The sequence below is a fragment of the Ambystoma mexicanum genome, chromosome 9 (genome assembly GCF_040938575.1).
Source record: "Ambystoma mexicanum isolate Mex_15411 chromosome 9, UKY_AmexF1_1, whole genome shotgun sequence".
NCBI classification, from domain to species: domain Eukaryota; kingdom Metazoa; phylum Chordata; class Amphibia; order Caudata; family Ambystomatidae; genus Ambystoma; species Ambystoma mexicanum.
In genome coordinates this window covers 1,499,086,110-1,499,105,200 of record NC_090931.1, presented here as the reverse complement: position 1 = coordinate 1,499,105,200, position 19,091 = coordinate 1,499,086,110, and the positions used below count along the sequence as shown (strand labels likewise).

General features: G+C 47.5%; 1 protein-coding gene across 1 annotated transcript in view; it reads right to left on the bottom strand.

Moving 5' to 3' along the window:
* LOC138489313 (homeobox protein CDX-2-like) overlaps positions 1–18,827 on the bottom strand; it is a 153,325-nt gene extending 134,498 nt beyond the window's left edge. Inside the window, exon 1 of the mRNA XM_069617013.1 lies at positions 18,691–18,827. Coding sequence (XP_069473114.1) covers positions 18,691–18,714 — 24 coding nt within the window. The 5' untranslated portion in view covers positions 18,715–18,827. The remainder of the gene's footprint in view (positions 1–18,690) is intronic.
* Between the last annotated feature and the right edge of the window lie 264 nt (positions 18,828–19,091).

The following is a 19,091-nucleotide window of genomic DNA, read 5'->3' as shown; positions in this document are numbered from 1 at the left end:
GAAGCGAGTCATTCCTCTTGACGAAGAAGACCCTTTACCTCTTTAGCATTAGTTACAAGTGTGAGAGACAGAAGATGGCCTTTTGGCATAAAACGGTGGACTCTTTTCATTTACTTGGACATTCTGACAGCATTTAGTTCCTTAGTTGAGGTTGGGAAACCCCTCTTAGAGATGGGGAGAGATAGGTTTCCTCTTTGTTTTTACTAAATAAAGGTTTATGCCAACACGCATGCCAACTGTGTGTCAGTCTCCTCCTTCTGCACCCTTATATAAAGCCCATACAATTTACATTTCTGTCAATTTCAATTCTGCGGAGGGGAAAAAAACAATACGTTGCATGTTACCAACAATAAACAGGGGCTTTCCCAGCCAATTTTCATGATGCTTTTGGCCACAATATTATCCAGCATTGTCACTGCAAAACACACTTCATGATGATAGTGCCCACAATAGTTGCCAGTAGTTTCCGTTCTACGTGAAAAGATCCTTTTAAAAAGATCTTTTCACTAAAAGATCGATTTAGAAAAGACTGCTCTGTGACCGCACAGAGTGGTCTTTCTAAGTGAAACTGTCACGCCGTGCTGCACATGAGTGTGTGAAGGAGCTGACAGGCATGTCGGGACCCAGAAGTGCAGGACGAGGAGAATGGGCATGTGTGTGGGTGTATGGGTATGTGTGTGGGTGTATGGGTATGTGTGTGGGTGTGTGTGTGTGTATGTGTTTTTGTTTGGGTGGGGGGAGAAGGCTGGGTCTGAAATCCCATGGGTGAGGGTGGGGGAGGAGGTTGGGGTGGGGAGGCAGGGATGAACAAGGGGGGGGGGGCTCAGGGGTGAAACCCCCAAAATGTTTAAAAAGAAAAACACATTTTAAAGATCTCAACAGAAAAAGACCTTTACAAATACATGTCAGTATTTCCACTTTAAGAACACACTGATATGATATGATATGATATGGCATTTGTAACGCGCCTATACACAAGTGTTTCAAGGCGCGACGAGGCAGGGGGGAGGGAACAGGGGGAAGACAGACAACGATCCTACTAGGCCAGGTGTCATTCAGATCGCGCAAGTGCAGGGGTAGGGGAAGGGAAAAAGTGCAAGGGGAAGGGGAGAGAGGGAAGTGCTGAACAGGGTAAGTAGAATAAAAAATAAATAATAAATAGGGCCAGCTGGTGGCAAGTGCAAGGTAAGTGCAGACAAGTGCTGGGGCGGGGGTGGGAGGGCTGTAGGGATACAGAGACAGTCCCGCAGTGCAGGGGTTGCCAGGGAGGCAGTGCAAGTGAAGAGTGACTGGGTCCAGGACCGAGGTCGGTGAGAGTGGCCCAGTTGCAGGATCAGTGCAGTTTGGTGAAGAATTTAGCAGGGGAGAGGGAGAGAGAAAGCAGAAGCGAAGAGGAAGGTTTTGAGGTGCTTCCGGAACCAGAGATGGTTCTCCTCAAGTTTCAGGGAGGCAGGAAGGCTGTTCCAGAGGGAGGCCCCTGCCGCAGAGAGAGATCTACCCCCAGCTTGTTGCTTCGAGAAGCGGCTGACCCTGAGGGAGTTGGAGACAGATGAGCGAAGGGCTCGGGGAGGAAGATATTTAGGAAGAGAGAGTTGAAGGTACATAGGCCACAGGCCCCAGAAGGCCTTGTGGACAATGCAGAGGGTTTTGTACTTAATCCTCGCAGCCACAGGGAGCCAGTGTAGAGATTTCAGTCCTGGAGAGATACGGTCCCTGGGCTTGAGGCCAAGGACAAGTCTCGCAGTCCTGTTCTGGATGAGTTGCAGAGGGCGGAGAGTGGAGGCAGGCAGATTAAGATAGAGGCTGTTACAGTAGTCCAGCTTCGAGAGAACCAGGGCTCTGGAGACACTGAGCTTCTGGGGGAAGGAGAGGAAGGGAAGAATACCTCTGAGGAGGTGCAGCTGGTAGTGAGACTTCTTAGAGACGTCAGTAATATGAGGAGAGAAGGAGAGTGTGGAGTCGAAGATGACCCCGAGGTTTTTTGCCTTGCAAGTAGGGGCAGGAAGCGGGCCAAGCGAGGCTGGCCAGAGCGCTGCAGGGAAGGAGGGAGTGGGTGTGCCGATGAGTAGAATCTCAGTCTTACTGGCATTAAGGCAGAGGTCATTGGCGGCACACCATTCCTGGATAGCAGACAGACAGTAGGAGATGAGGGAAGGAGAGGAGGAGGCCGAGGGTAGCCTGAAAATGAGCTGGGTATCGTCCGCATAGCACTGAAAGTTGGGGCAGAGAGTGGCGATGCGGTGGGCAAGGAGTGCCAGATACTGGTTGAACAGCCAGGGAGAGAGATTAGATCCCTGGGGGACACCACAGGTAGAGAAGAAGATGTCAGAGAGGAAGGACCCCAGTTGGACCTGGGAGGGTCGGTTGGAAAGGAAAGAGGTCAGCCACGCCAGAGCCTGACCAGTGATACCCAGGTTATCACGGAGACGGTTGAGCAGGATGGCATGGTTGACAGTGTCAAAGGCAGAAGAGAGATCGAGCAGAATGAGAACACACGGAGTGTTGGAGTCGAGGTTTGAGAGAGGTTTGATGTTGGCTGAACCTAGGCTGTACTAGTACTGCCACTATAAGAATACACATGTTTGCTACGGCCAATAATGACACATTGCAGTGTAATCAGACATTGTCATATTGGACTGTACCAATATATGCATGCATTGTCCCTATCAGAACACACTCATGTTCGCTGGGCAGAATAATGCTAGTATTGCCACTGTAAAAACATGCTCATATTGCTGTGCACTACAACGAGCTATTGACACTGTATGATGGGCCGCATTACAAGTTCCTCAGTATGGTATAAAATGGGTGGTAATTCCGTTAGTGCCACTCTTTTGGCAGTAACAGAATTACCACTGTTTTTTCCTGCACTGACAAATTATGAATTTGGAGATAAAATCGAGGATTTACGGGGATTTATCTCCAGCAACAAGCAGCAGATTAACCACACACTAAATCCACTGGTGGAAAATCCATCAAAAATCCCCATGGAGTCCTATGGATTCCAAAAATCTGGAATTACCACCACTTGTAATCCTGTGGCAAACACACGGGACTAAGTGGCAGTATTGGTAATTAGGATTGGTGCTTATTCGGCGGTTTTACCACCAAACTAGAAATGAAGCCAATTATCTTTGTGGCTACATCAACATAGCCCAGTTCCGAAACTGCAAGAACACACACAAGTTGGCTGTGCCCAATTCTGTCAGTATTACCAGCATAAGAACTGTGACAATTCGTTAGGTATTGTCACTTTTCCCCAAAGGGGAGCCATTTGCCATGAGGCTAGGGAGGTACGGTCGCTACCCAGTACTCCCTCTAGTGGTGGTATAATGTGGGAAGACCTCATGGGGAAGTTCTCCCCCTCTGGAGATAAGGGACGATCACCTTGGGTGCAACATGTTATATAACATCACTCCTTCACATGCCTTATCACCCCCTCAATTGCCAACCACTAGACTGAAAGTAAACAAATGTATTTCTGCAGTGCCAGGAGCACAACTAAGATAGAAAGTACTGGGACGAAGAAGAACAGAGGAACCATAAGGATTACTGGCTTTTATGGTACTGAGATTAGGTGGCTCACAGGAGGCATGACGTATACCAATGAGTCATTGATAATAGGTGTTGAGGTTACACTGGGGTGGAGCAAGGCCCATAAGAAGGAAAGCAAAGAAGGACTCAAGGTCATCGCCATCCTGCCTGGTCGGAGAACCCGGGAGTTTTGAATTACGTGGTAGACCCAAGCAAAGAGTTCTACAGAGGATGCCAGTGGGATGCTAAGAGAGTCTGTGATGGGTTCTGCATTGGCAGGACCGAGGTCAGCTGCAAATAGGCGAGTCAGTGCCACAACCTCCAGGAGGAGGTGGACCATGCGATCCCCGAACAGTGCCGAGATCAGAGGCGTTTCTAGGGGGGGGGGGCTTATGGGGCTATAGCTCCGGGTCATTTGGTTGTAGCCCCAGATAGAATCTCAGGGTCTACAACCAAAAGGCTAGCTAGCCCCGAGTCCCGACAATAGTGTAGCCCCAGATCTTTTCCAGACCTAGTAACACCCCTGGCAGAGACTGTAGGAAGAGAAGAAGCCTAAGGCTCTAGGATGCGGGAAGGAGACCAACCCGAGTCCCTGGAGAGACCAGTGCCGTGCTAGCAAGTCCCAGAAAGAAACGGAAAAGCATGAGCGGACCGGTAGGGTAATGGGTGGAGCTAAGAGGTCTCAGTTTCAGGCCAGGGCAAGTGCTTCAATGATTTGTTACCCCAATAAAAGTAGAGTGCATCTGAGGAAATCATCCTCATACTAGTGGCGGGATAAGACCACTGAACACCAGAGAAGCGTCTGTGGCACAAACAAAAGTAAAGAGTGCATCCAAGGAGATCTTCCTTGTACCAGTGGCAGGGATAAGACTACTGGCGACCAGAGAGTGGTATGGAACCCCAAGATAAGGACTTTGGTGATTCTGTGAGAAAGTGCCAAGGCAGAACCCAAGTGAGAAAAAAAACTCTCAAACACCAGAGGAAGGGAATTATTCTCCTGGTGGGAAAAATCAAAGCAAGTCAAGTACGCTGAAGAGGTGCTAGGGAAAGGGAGTCCTTCCCCATGCCATTGGAGAGGGATGATTGGTACCAGGAGAAGGAAGATCAGGGCTACCCCGTAAACACAAGGACCCAAAACAAGATTTAATAAAGGTTTTCACATCAGCATAGCCATTGCAATATTAGCACACTTCAATAGAAGAACAAACTCAGAGGTTTCCGACACATTCCCAACATTTAACATACACAGTACTGAATATATTTATGTTCTAGTATCACCACCCCAACCAGACATCAATTCCCCCGTCCTGATGAAGGCCCACAAAATCGTAGCCTTCCAATAGGCTTGAGGCTGAAACACTGTTGTGTTGGCTTTTAAACTACACAGCACCTGCTATGGAAAGCAGGCGCTCACTGTCTTGATGTTTAGTACCTGTATGAAATCACTTGCCCCTGACCAATTGTACAGGGTTTTGTCCTGAAGCATCTAACATATACTCTTGTTGTCATTATCAGTATTCAATACTGTGTATGTTAAATGTTGGGAATGTGTCAGTGACCACTGAATTTGTTCTTCTATTGAAGACTGCTAATATTGCAATGTCTTTGGTGATGTGAAAATCTTTATTATATCTTGTTTTGGGTCATTGTGTTTCCAGGGTCGCCTTGATCGCCTGTTTTTTTGCATAAGATATTTTACCTGGAGGGATCAGGGAATAGCCAGGTGCCCCCCTTTTCTATGACACCAGGAGAAGGGATCCATTCTCCAGGTATAAAAAGTTGACTGTACAAAGTGTTAGAGTTACCATCCAGGGGAAGGGAGTCATTCCCCCTGGCATTTGTGTTCAAGAGGACATTTTGGGAACACTACACATACACCAGAAGAAGTGAGTCATTCCCCTGGAGAAAGAACTTTCTGTTGGACAATATTAGTTTTAGTTGTGGTGTAAGGGTTAGAAGTAGGTTCTGACACAGTACAGTGGATTTTCATTTGGACAGACATGCTGACAGTTCCCTGAGATTTAGTTTGAGCCAGGGAACCCCCTCATAGAGATTGGGATAAGGAGGGTTTCTTGTACATTAAGGGTCTTTAGCCAGAGACATGCCACCTTTGTGCCATTATTATGGTATTTACTGAGCGCAGACCTAGCTTTGAGAAGCAACAGAGTGCTTCACAGAGGTATACACCAAAACAGACACTTAACAGAGCATTTTACAGAGATGTACAACATTAGAGATGCACAACAGAATGATTATCAGTGGTAACAACAGAACAGATATAGAGCGGGGGTAGGATACAGAAGAGGGGTACAGCTGTACTGGGTGGCGGGGAGGAAAGGGGCGACCTGGTGGCCTAGGTGTTGAGGAGCAGAGACTCCTTGAAGAGGTGGGTCTTGAGTTATTTTCTGAATTGTAGGAGTGTGGGGGCGAGTTTGATGCCGACGGAGAGGAGGTTCTATAGTCTTGGGGCATAGGCAAAGAAGGCTTGCTTTCTGGTCCTTTCCTTTTTGCTGTGGTGGATTTCAAGTCTGAAAGTGTCCTGGCTTCTAGTGGCGCACTGTCCACCAAGATGCAGTTTCTCTGCGAGGGAGCTCGGTGACTTGAGGGCGACTGCCTTATAGATATTTATAGGTGATTTGTGCATGCAGTAGGAGCCAGTAAAGGTGGATGAGGGCCGGGGTGATGAGGCGTATCTGCGTAGACCCTTGATGAGGCATACAGCAGTGTGTAGGCCACTTCTCAAGGGTACAAGGGAGTGTGACGGGAGGCCTTCGAGGAGTGCTTTGCTCCCATCCAGATGGGAAAGGACCAGTGTTTGAAAAGTGGATCTAAAGCTGTCTAAATGGGGAAGGGCTTGTTTTTTCACAGGAGGGAGAGCTCATACCAAGCTTCTGAGTTTTCTAACCTATGTGTGTCTTGAATAAGAGGTGTTTGTTGCTTTGGAACCCAAGGGACTTGGCGCAGGAGGTGAGCTTGGGTGTGAAGCCCTCAGAGTACATGGTTGATAGCCAGGTCTGTATATTTGGGTGTTCAGTGTTGTTGGTGAGGAGTAGGAATTCGGTCTTGGAGGGGTTGAGCTTGAAGTATGTACTGGGCATCCAAGACTGGATCAGCGAGAGGCAGGTTTTGAGCCTGTGGATGTCCTTGATGGAGTTGATCTTGAGCTATAGCTGTGCATCGTCGGTGTATTGGTGGATGTGGATGTTGTGTGTGGCTAGGAGGGCTCCCAGCGGCTCCATGTATAGATTGAATATCACTGGGGAGAGGATAGAACCCTGCAGGACTTCACAGGTGACGCGTAGCATTGGCGATTTAGAGGAGTCCATCTTAACAAACTGCTTGCCGTTGGCGAGGTGGGACTTGAACCAGCGAAGGACAAGGTTGCTGATCACTATGCGACGATGTAGAGTTTTCGTAAGTGCCTTGTGGTCTACTGTGTCAAAAGCGGCTGAGAGGACGAGTAGAACCAGCAGCCTGTGGTGGCCATCATCAAGGATGTTGAGGCCCACCTCGTCCACCTTCATGGTTGCTGTCTCTGTGCTGCAGCTGTGTCTGAATCCGGATTTGTAGGTTTGGAAGAGATTGTTGGTGTCAATGTTTTGCTGCAGTTGTGCGGCTACCGCTTTCTTGATGATCTTCCCTAGGAAGGGATGATGGGTGATAGCGAATAGTTACTTAGGTTGTTGGGATCCAGGGTGGGTTTCCTAGTAGAGGGAGTATGTGTCCTGTTTTAAGGGTCAAAGGGAAGGTTCCTTGAGTTAGGAAGCTGTTGATGATCTCCAGGTAGGGAAGGAGAGCTTCTGTGGGGAGGGTCTTGAGGATGGATGCTGGGACTATGTCATTTGTATACGATGTGGCTTTGAGGGCGGCCAGGGTTTCTACCACATACTCATTCAAGAGTGTCTTAATGTTGTCCAGGGTGTGGAGATATTACGAGGAGGTGGCATGAGCGGGTCTATAGATGCAGAGCTGGCATCTATGTGCTGGCGAATCTTGCGGATTTTGTCGATGAAGAAGGTGTTGATGGCGGTGGAATTTCCAATGGAGTGTGGTATGGCAGGGTTGGGTGGCGGGTTGATGCAGTGCATAACCGCTTTGAATAGAGCTCTGCTTTTATTGGCATCTTCTGCTATGGCATTCTGATAGTAGGAGGCCTTGGCTGTGTTGATTAGTTGTCGGCGGGTTGCTCTGAGTTTCTTGAGGAGCGCCAGGTTGAATGCAGTCCTCGAGAGGGGCCAGGTTTTCCCTTGTTTCCTGATGATTCTTTTGATGAGGTTGAGTGCTTGTGTGTACCAGGGTGCTGATGGTTTTGGTTTGCAGGTGCATTGTTTCACAGGCGTGTGTTGGTCGATGGAGGCTGAGAGGGTGGAGTTGAGTGCTTCCAGTAGAGAGTCGCGGTTCGGTTGGGGGTGTTCGGTCCAAGTAAGGTGTAGGTTGGCGGTGTCTTCTGTGAGGGCTTCCACTGGGAAGTTCTTGAAGCACCTGAAGGTTTGTCTGCTGCGTTTCTGCTGGGAGTGCTTGACTGGGGTGGTGTGCAGGATGTTGAAAAGTATGGCTAGCTGGTCAGACCAGTCAAGTGGGAGAGGGGAGCTGGTGTGGAGGGAAGACAGTGCGGTGATGATTAGGTTGAGTATGTTACCTTTCTCATACAATGGGTCTTTCATGTGTTGTGTGAGGCTGAGGGTGTCGAGAAGGCTGAGGAGAGCTTCCTTCATTGGTTTGGTGGCCTTGTTGCCTGGGAGGTTGAAGTCTCGTAGAAAGATGTTGTTGGTGTGGTGAGGGACATGGTGGTGACCAGGTCGGTGAAGTCTAAGAGGAAGGCAGTGTTGGGGGGTTTGGGTGGTCTGTAGATGAGATGGAAGGCGACTGTGTCAGTCGGGGAGAGCAGTAAGTGTCAGGAGAGGATTTCAAAGGAGCCAATGTTGTTGACATCAAGTCTGTTGCAGGGCCACGAGGTCTTATGTATGACTGCAAGGCCTTTGCCTGTCTTGTTCGGCCAGTCTCTGTGTTGGATTCTGTAGTTGTTGAGGACAAGGACATCTGGGATGTGGGTAGAGGTGAGTGTCGGACAGGTCTCGGTGATGAAGATGGCATCAAGGTCATGTGCAGTGATGAGGTTGGCGATGTCTGCTGCATGGGTGACAGCTGGTGGGCGTTGGTGAGCATCAACTTCATTTTTGTGGACGTTAAGGCGATGTTGATGGGCTTGAGGCTTATGTGGGTGAGGTTGCTGCATTGCAGAGTCCACGGATCTCATTACAAGTTTGCCGGTCCGGTAACTACGGTACCGGTAAGCTTGCCGGTACCGTAGTTACCGGACCGGCAAACTACGAGTTCTGTCGGCGGGTGCCTTTTCTCCCGCCAGGTCTGACCTGGCAGGCGGGCCGGCACCCGCAAGCAGATCATGTCGGATGCACCAGCACCATTCTGAATGGTGCCGGTGCATCCAACTTCCCTATTCCCATTTGAGCCCTACTGGGCTCAAATGGGAATGGGGAGCATTTAATTCCGGTGCCCGTGAATGGGCAATTACCGGGTCTGGCTGGGCCGTAATTACCCGTTAATTGCCCATTCATGGGTGCCGGAAAAATTGCAAGTTTGGCGGCAGCCTGCCGGTTTTACCAGCAAGGCTACCGCCAAACTTGTAATGAGGCCCCATGTCTCAGAGGAGGGGTGATATCATTGCGGTTGACCGGTGATGGTGGGGATGGCCTGTGGGGACAGAGGGAGAAAACCCATGTCGGCGCATGCTTACCTGTTGTCTGAGCAAGGGTACATATGGTATCAGGGTGATATCTGTGATACAAATTGAGGAACCCTGAAGTGTTCCAAACTGTACTGCACTGGTCCCACTGTGGCTACTGGTTATTCTATGGGTTTCGACCTACACAGTAGTTGGGATGCATCTATAGAGGGAGGAGAGCGCCAGTGGATCCCGACAGGACTCATTTTATCACCATTAAAGGGCACCAATATCCGCCTAATATCAAAGTCCGGTCTAGCTTGGAGATACCGCTTGGACATAATGCCTGGAGTAATAGACCCAGACTATGGGGGTAATGTAAAAATCTTGATTCAGAACAATGGGAAACAAACATACCATGTGAAAACTGGGGAGAAGATCGCCCAGGGAATCTTAGAAGGAGCCTTCTTTCCCAAACCCATAGAGGTGCAAGAACAAAAGCTTGCATAGAGAGTTAATAAGGGTTTTGGAAAGGCTGATGAAGAGCCCGCGTCTTATAAGACTCCAGTTACACTGAGAGCCACTGGTGAAGAGACTGAGATAATTCCAGACCTAGCTTTCGCTCAGCAAAATGATCCTATTCTGTCAGAAGCCTTCCTAAAGGTAGTTCCTGAAAAAGAAGGAAGGACTAAAGATGGCCCATTTTCTCTGAATCAAGGTCTTCTCTATCAGGAAGATCTTACACAGAAGGCATAACTAGAACCAAGATTGTTGTCCCTAGAAGCCATAGGAGAATTGTTCTGAAAATATCTCATGCCAATTTGACTTCAGAACACTTAGGAATGGTGAAACACAGGGGCCGATTATCAGCAGGTTTTATTGGCCATGGGTTTATGCAGATATTAAGAAATTCATAGCCACATGGCCCTTGTGCCAGAAAACAGCTCCGCACTCTCCTCCCCTAGCCCTGTTACAGCTTCTCCGTATAATAGAGCTACCCTTCTCTAGAATTGGTATGGACATAGTAGGACCATTAGAACTGTCCTAACTAGGGAACAAGTATATTCTAGTAATTCTCAATTATCCAACTCTGCATTCTGAGGCCTTCCCAATGAAAAATAACACATCACAACAGATACTTAAACATCTAATCCCTTTTCTATCACGTGTTGTTTTTGAGAGAAATATTGACATATCAAGGAGTGCCTTTATGTAAACCCCAAATATACCACATAAACCTTCTAAAAGAGTGAAACCAGGACCCGGTAGAATCCTCTACTATCCTAATGGGCACCGGTGGAACCCACCAGTAGCACCGGCAGTGTTACTGCCAGACCCATAATGAGGCCCAGGTACTCTGATCATAGCCAATAGTCCTTGTTGCCAAACCAGATCAGTTGTGGAGGTTTTGTATAGAGTTCCGCAAGTTGAATTCCAGTTTGATAACTATCCAATGTGTCGGAATGAAGACCTCATCAACATACTGGGATTGGCTGTCTATGGGCCTCATTACACGGAAGGCGGTAAGGGTTAACGGTCACCGGTAAGGGTACCGGTGACCGTTAACCCTTACCGCCTTACTACGAGGTCCCTTTACGGGACCTGACCTTAATGCCTGGTGTAGACCAGCCGTTAAAGTTGGGACCCGCAAAGGGACCTTGGTGCTAATTACGGTACCGCAATTTGCGGTACCGTAATTACCGCCATCCCCGTTCCCATTATGCCCCATGGGGCAAAAATGGGAATGGGGAAGGGCCATGGAGAAAGGGGGAATTGCCGCCCCGCCAACCTTGGAATGGGGTGGTAATTCCCCTTTTCTCCATGGTGGTACCGGTATGGTACCGGCGGCAACCATGGTGCTAACAGCACCATGGTTTACCGCCTTCCATCTAATGAGGCCCTATATCTCCATGATTGATCTAACGAAAAGGCTATTGGCAGGTGCCACTGAACTCCTCTGATAAAGAAAAGATGGCTTTCTCCAACCCCAGTCCTTCCCTTTGGACTTCATGGGGCCCTTGCTATCTTTCAGGATGACACCGCAGTCCACAGCAAAACCTAGGAGGAGCACCTAATTTATTTATATGAAATCACCCGTGCTCTGAGGCAAGCCGGCCTTACCGCTAATCCCAAAGAGAGTCACCTTGCGTAGTCGGCCGTCAACTATCTGTTTTTTTTTGTGGGAAATGGCCTTGTCCAACCCCAAGTGGAACAAGTCAGGGCTGTACAGGAAACACCTCCAAAGACCAAAAGAGATCAGAGTGCCTTTTTATCTCATTCTGAAGGTTCCCAATTTTAATAAAGAATTAATCCTTTAGCCAGATGCTTCTAAAATGGGGACAGGAGCCATTTTGTCCCAAGAATATGATGCGATAGAGCATCAAGTTTTATATATCAGTCGGATGCTCTTCCCAAGGGAGTAAAATTGGACAACCTCAAGCTTGAGAGCCTGGCAATCAAATGGGCGGTGGGATACTATCTGATGGGTAGAAAATTCTCTTTAAGTGACCGACCACTTTCCACTCACCTGGCTCAGTCTGAGGAAAGACACAAACCCACAAATAATGTGCTGGTTCCTTGATCTCCAGCCTTTGGGCCTCATTACGAGTTTGGTGGTATCTGGGCGGTAAATCCACCCAGATACCACCAAAGTGAATTACCATTACTGCCACTTGGTCTGGTGGAATTACCACCGGATTACAAGTGGCAGTGTAAATCCCCATTTTTTTCGAGTCCATGGGACTCTACGGGGCTTTTTGGGCAGAATTACAGCTGCTGTAATTCCGCTGCTTCTTCCAATTTTTCGGATTTTAGCATAGTGGTAAAGTTGGTGGTAACGGAGTTACCTCCAACTTTACCACTTAATGCCAAACTCGTAATGATGCCGTTTTTGTTTTAACATAGAACATAGAAAAGGCAAAGAACAGGGAAATATTGATTTCCTTTCATGATTCCCCTTGGAGGGAGATGGGGAAGCCAGCAGCATTAGGGGAAGGATATGTGACGATTTGCTAGGCATCATCACTTGTGCCCGTGGAGGAGACCTATCCTATGAGGCTAGGGAGGTGCGGCCGCTACCCAACAGTTCCCATAGGGGTGGTATAATGCAGAGGACCTCATAGGGAGGGACTCCCCCTCTGGCGATAGGGACGACCACCTTGGGGACAAAACAGGATATAACAACACTTCATCACATGCCTTAGCCTCTTCTCAATTGCCAACGACTATATTGAAAGTAAACCAATGTATTTCTGTAGTGCCAGGAGTACAGCTACTAACATAAGGATTACTGATTACTGACTTTCCTGGTAATGAGATGAGGTGGCTCACAGGAGGCATGCCGAATACCAATGAGCCATTGATAACAGGTGCTGACGTTATGCTCCGGGGAGCCAGCCCCATAAAAAGAAAAGCGAAGGACTCAAGGTCTTCGCCTTCCTTCCTGGTCGGAGAGCCCGGGAGATTTGAAGTATGTGATGGACCTGAGGGAAGGATGCTGGTGGGAAGCTGCAAATGTCTGTGATGGGTCCTTCATCTTGTAAGGGAGGCATGGTATCACAAGTATGACACTGACACAAGAGGTACAAATTAAAAAAACCTTTATTCAATTTTCGGGGCTTGGAAAAACTCCTGCTTTGCCCTATAGCTATGATGGGAGTAGTCTCTAGCATCAAATAATTAAGAAAAAAAACCAGTCCTAGTCAGTCTCTGTCAAATCAAAGATGGCCTATACTAACAAAACCTAATGCCTGCCCTATCTCGCATACCATACAAAAAGTGTGTAAAAGGGAATATGTATGCAAAGGAAAATCAGTGTTTTAACATAAAGAATCAATGTGGCTGAGTCAGCTTTCCTCCTCACGTTGGAGAGCACGGAGAAAAGCAGCCCTTGTAGACAGGATAACACACTATGGCTCAGGTTTGCAAAACAAAGGCAGTTCAAAAGCAAATTGAGGCCTGCCTGGCCTTTCACGTTAAAGGCACTTATTCCAGCTCGCAAGATCTTTCACAGTTCAACAAAAGTTCACGCAGGTCCTCCTGATTCAATGTAGATCTCCCTCAGCCAGGCTCAGGCTTCGCAATCACAGCACCTGCAGGGTTTCCCTTCCCCACGCTTTATTCACATTCGTTTGGGGTTCCCTTCCCCAAGCTTTATTCACATTCGTTAGGGGTTCCTGCCCCTAATTTATTTCACATTCCAGGCCTCCCTCAGTCAGGCTCAGACCTTTCACTGATGTCGAAGAATTTCGAAAGTGCAAGGCTTTTACTATGGACCTTCGGAAGAACACTTCGACTTTCCCTCTCCTTTTGTGTTATTTGCACCAGTGTCTCTTGGTCTTGTTAGTTCTGCACCATAAGCAAAAATATTCAACATTTACCTTTTCACTTCCCCTTTTGCCAAGGTTAATCTTGACCATTACGCATTTTAGAGTTCATTCACTTTGTCACTTTATAACAAAACATTTCACCTTTTGTAGAGACGTGCGAGTGGACTACTGCCTTTCGTGCAACAACTACGCTACTCTGTATCACTGGCTTCACAGTTTATCTGTAATTTAAAGTTCACTACAGGTCTGCCTTCCTTCACATCTCATCCACACTCATGCAGCCTTCAATTGTGAGATAAACTGTTGCAACTTCAATCTTTCCTTAACACACACCAGCCTTTCATGTCGCTCGCCAACACACCGGCTGTGTGCTTTCCTTTCGTGTATTTGTGTTTTTAATTCACGAGTCAAGGTTAATACCACAGACTTGGCCTCGTCTCTCCAACTCTGCTGTTCACCTGGGAGGGTCGCTGGTGTCCTTGAAACACAATGCAGTCTTCTTGTCCTAATTTATTTCACATTCCAGGTCTCCCTCAGTCAGGCTCGGACCTTTCACTGATGTCGAAGACTTTTGAAAGTGCAAGGCTTTTACTATGGACCTTTGCAGGAGCACTTTGACTTTCACTCTCCTTTTGTGTTATTTGCACCAGTGTCTCTTGGTCTTGTTAGTTCTGCACCATAAGCAAAAATGTTCAACATTTACCTTTTCACTTCCCCTTTTGCCAGGGTTAATCTTGACCATTACGCATTTTAGAGTGCATTCACTTTGTCACTTTATAACAAATCATTTCACCTTTCGCTGAGACTTTAGAGTGGCCTACTTCCTTATGCCGGACCACTCCGCTACTCTGTATCACTGGCTTCAAAGTTATCTGTAATTTAAAGTTCCCCACAGGTCTGCCTTCCTTCATGTCTCATCCACACTCATGCAGCTTTCAATTGTGAGATAAACTGTTGCAACTTCAATCTTTCCTTAACACACACCAGCCTTTCATGTCGCTCGCCAACACACCGGCTGTGTGCTTTCCTTTCGTGTATTTGTGTTGTTAATTCACGAGTCAAGGTTAATACCACAGAGTTTGCCTCGCCTTCCCAACTCTGCTGTTCACCTGGGAGGGTCGCTGGTGTCCTTGAAACACAATGCAGTCTTCTTGTCTGGGATTTGGCCTTCCCCACATATCTTTCATGGCTCTTCTGGCAACAACCTCCTGCAGGGATCTCCTGGGTTTCTCTATCCTTTGCTCTCGTCCCTCTGTCGGTCGCTCTGCTCCAGTAGGTTCGCCTTTGCTGCAGATGTTCTGTGCCTTATTGTGTTCCACCTTGCTCAGAGAGTGTCTCTATGTTCTGCCTTTTATCCGTATGGGGAGAGCTAATGGGTATTAGATGTATGTAATTAAATTCAAGTGCCTGACTTTGCCTGACCCGATTAGTGGGACATGTAATATGCAGGGGTTTGCCTCTTTACTCTCAGTTGCTCCCTCTTCCTTAGCCCAGTGTTTGTGTAGAAAAGGGGGAAGAGTTGGGACATTGGAGGATCCTATAAAATAGGATGGGTTATGGGTACAGGAAAGGGGGGAATACCACGTCTCACCATCGGTTGCCTCACACCCACTCTCCCGAAGACCCTCAACAAGGTGATCCCCCGCACTGGTCCACCCCATAGGGTCTGGATACAAAAACAATGGCATGCCTTGGCCACCTGAGAGAGCAATCTCCGGGGACTAGTAGTTGAGACACCCTTTGGTTTCTCACAGTCTGCAGGACCAAGGTCAGCTGCAAATAGGCAAGGTAGTGGTACGACCTCCAGGAGGAGGCGGACTGTGCGGACCCCGAACGGTGCAGAGACTTCAAGAAGCCTCATCAAGAGGAGCCGCCAAAGAAGCAGAGAAGAAGCTGACGGCTGCGGCAAGTGGGAAGGAGACCTACCGCAGTCCCTGGAGAGATGCTGTAACAAAACCAGTCACTCACAAAAAGTGTTCAAGGTTCACAGGAAGAGTTCATATCTCATATTTGTAGGACTATGCATGGGTGTAATTCTAGGGGGGACAGGGGTGTTTGTCCCCCCCCCAACTTTCATGGCACACCATTTTGTCCCCATTGATTTGGCTGGGGCACCTTTTCTTCAGATGTCATGTCCCCCCCAACATTTAAGGCAAAGTTACTCCACTGGGAATATCTTGTAAATACTTCAACAACGAATGAAGATTAAGCTAACATAAGCTTCTCCACACATTAGGAAAATGAAGGTACTTTTTACTTCTTGGCTATCATGAAATTAATTAAAGCCCATGCCTTTGGTTGTCTCATAGTTAACTAGTACCATTTGGGTTTTTGTTTACAGTACTCTACATCCGAGTGATCCATGGATGTACCACACCATAATCGATAACAACAGGAAAGCAACAGGACAAATTACTCTACCGTATCACTAAATGCTGAAGACAGAAATGTGCACTTAATGTTCCCTGATGAATGTCAAAAGTCAAGTTGTAATGACAAAATCATGTTAGAAAATGATGTGTACACGTGAACTGTGCACAAGTATTAATTGTCTGTAGTAGAGCTATTAATGAAGCAGCCCATAGAAAATGTCATTTACCACATGAATTATGCACAATGACACATTTGTTACCTTTTGTTACGCCAGTCTGTCTTTCTGTTTATTAGAATGTTTTTGATCGTGGCTTGATCCAATAGGTGATGTTCATTAATCATTTAAGGACATTTCATGCATATAAATTGGGTTGTTGGTACAGAATAGATGAAAATTGCATCGACTACCTTAACATCATTAAAGTATATTTGTTTAATGGACCTCATATGTTGTTAGATTCCCTACTGATCGATCGTTCCAGCTCCCAATATTTCTCCCAGCTCTCCGTCTCCTCCCTAATTATGTTCACCCACCTTTTCAACCACTCCATCTACTGTCCACCTTCCTTCTCCTTAGCTGATCCAACCACCTTCCTTAGATTCTGGAAACCATCACCACTTGGGGTGCACCTTCCACCTTTACACCTGACCACCTTCCGTAGCATCTCCTCCTCCTCATGTTCACCTTCCCCCTTCTTAACTTCCTCTACTAACACATATTCCTGATATTCACTTTCCTCCATCCTCCTCTGTCAGTTTCTAGAATCACCTTCCTCCTTATCACTCTCCATCTTGCTAATAAACTCCTTGTGATGTTCACTCTCCTCCACTTAACAACAACCTCCAAGTGATGTTCAACACCTTCTTCCAACTCCTTCTCCCTCACTGGCATCAGAATGTCCTCCTCCTCTCCAAGCTCCTTCTCCTCTCCCGCTTCATAATCCCTTTTCTCTCCAAGATCCTCTCTTCCAAACCCTTTCCACTCACCATCTTCAAAAACCTTCCAGCAGCTTCTGCTCTGAGCACTGACTGTACCCTCCTCACTCTGGGCTAGACTGGTCTGGGGGGTCTGCACCTGCATGACCGGATTGGGGAGGGGCTCTCATTGGGGGAACTTAAGTAACACACCTGGGCTTACTGAGGGCCTTTTTTCGGCCAGACAAAACGTTTGAAGGATGGACCCGCTATCTTGGAATTCACTGGAACTTATGTAATGCTGAATTCATGATCTCAGGTTTGTCTCTGAGCTGTCATCTCCCTCCTATCTACCATCAGGGAAGTCGTAGCTGCTTTCTGCTGCAGCTTTTATAGTAGTACGGCAGTCTGTTTGTATCACCTACGGTCTATTTGTTGTTATGGGTCGCTGTGCAAGCATGTGAGAGATCTGTGGGGCTTCTGCATTGCTCTGCAACACCTCTTCCTGCAGCCAGTATCCAAAGGTCTGAAATAAATTGCAGCTGACAACTCCCAGACTCCTCCATCCAACCCTACAAAGAAATCACCAGCTCCCATCTCCAGGCTGCACTCACACGCACATTCACACACAAAGACACCCCTTCACCTGCCTACACACACAAAGGTTTTTTTTGTTCATCAGATACTAGGGACTTCACACACCAAAGCCAGCTCTGACCAGAAGTCCATCCCCATACGCTAGATAGGCAGGTAGCAGGAGGAAGTGTCAATCAACACCTCTCTCTGTGGGCTGTCTCCGGCGCTTGTGCGAGGGTGAGAATCTTGGTGCCAAATCAGCAAGGATGTGCAGGAGCACTAGGCCTGCAGTATTCCAGCCAACATTTCTTATGAACAATAAAAGGCTAGGGAAGCAAAACATCACTGGCCTTGCTTGAACCATTGGGCAAGCGTGGCTGCGGCACTCCACGAAATGGAGAAACCTTATTTTCCCACAGCACTGGCTGTACCAAACCACTTCCATGGCTGCTCACTGCAGCGGGGGGGTGTATACAGGTTTTTCACAGGGCCTGCTTTGGCTACTCCGTAATAGGAAGCAGCACACACCCTGGCCACCCACTATGGATTGCCACATAGTGGACATCACGCTATCTTCTTGTAAAATACCCTAATTATGGAGCGCTCCAGCCACTGTTGTTTTTTCATGCATAGAGTTTCTGTTCCAAGTGCTCCTGTTTGAGAATAAAAACAGATACATAATACAAATGACAGTGTACTGCGCCATCGTGTAATAAAGGAATATGGGTTCTCTGCCCATGGTTCTATCTGCATTGGGAGTTGCAAGTTATCAGGCACGGACTGGCCTATATGGCAACAGGGCAAAGCCCTAACCAAAAACACAAAATGCTAGAGTGGGCCAGTTTTTTTGGTCAAAGTGGGACACTTTTTTGGCCCATGTGGGCCAGTTTGATAAGTTACTTCACCATGAGGCTAGTAGTTTTGACCAGTGTTACTGAATAAATATTCTTTAAAATGCACAATTTGTATCACATTTTATCAAAAGCTCCCCTTGGGTACTACTCAAACAGTGTGTGGCAAAAGGAATGAACTGCCATTTGCAACTGTGGGGCACTTTCACATAGGTGCCCGAGACAGTGTTATACCCCAGTCCAACCCTGCTACTAATACACCCTTTAGCCTCCTAGGAGAGTGGATGGCAAGATGGCAACAACGATAACAGGTTGATCAACAGTAATATAGTTGCAAACTACCTTGCAATGTTGACCGTTATTTTCTTTCTTGTTTTCTTTTAGATTACTTTTCTATAAGCAGTGAAATTAGTCTGAGTGGGTAACTCACCTTACTTGAGTGCTGATGAGACATGGCACTTCGGCGATTCCTTGTAATAATCTCGTCCAATAGTGCAGATAAAGTGAATAGGCGTTGGGAGGAGCCGAGACAAGCAGCTCACTTCTAGTGATGACCTTGCACAGCCTGATAGCGAGGTGTCTTGCTGCCGCACATGCGCACTAGCAGAGACGCTAATCTCCCGGACGGAGCAGGCCTTCAGAAGTGACGCTACTCATCATGGCGGGATTTGGCATGCTTAGAAGGCTCCGACAGACTAACAGGCCTCCAGAAAAAGCACTGCAAGCTGCCAGTTACAGGGACAGGCTTAGAGAGCAACTGCTCACTAGGGCAGGGTAGAGCACAGGCAAAGCATAACCGAATAGGAGGCACTACACGAGGACACCGCAGAG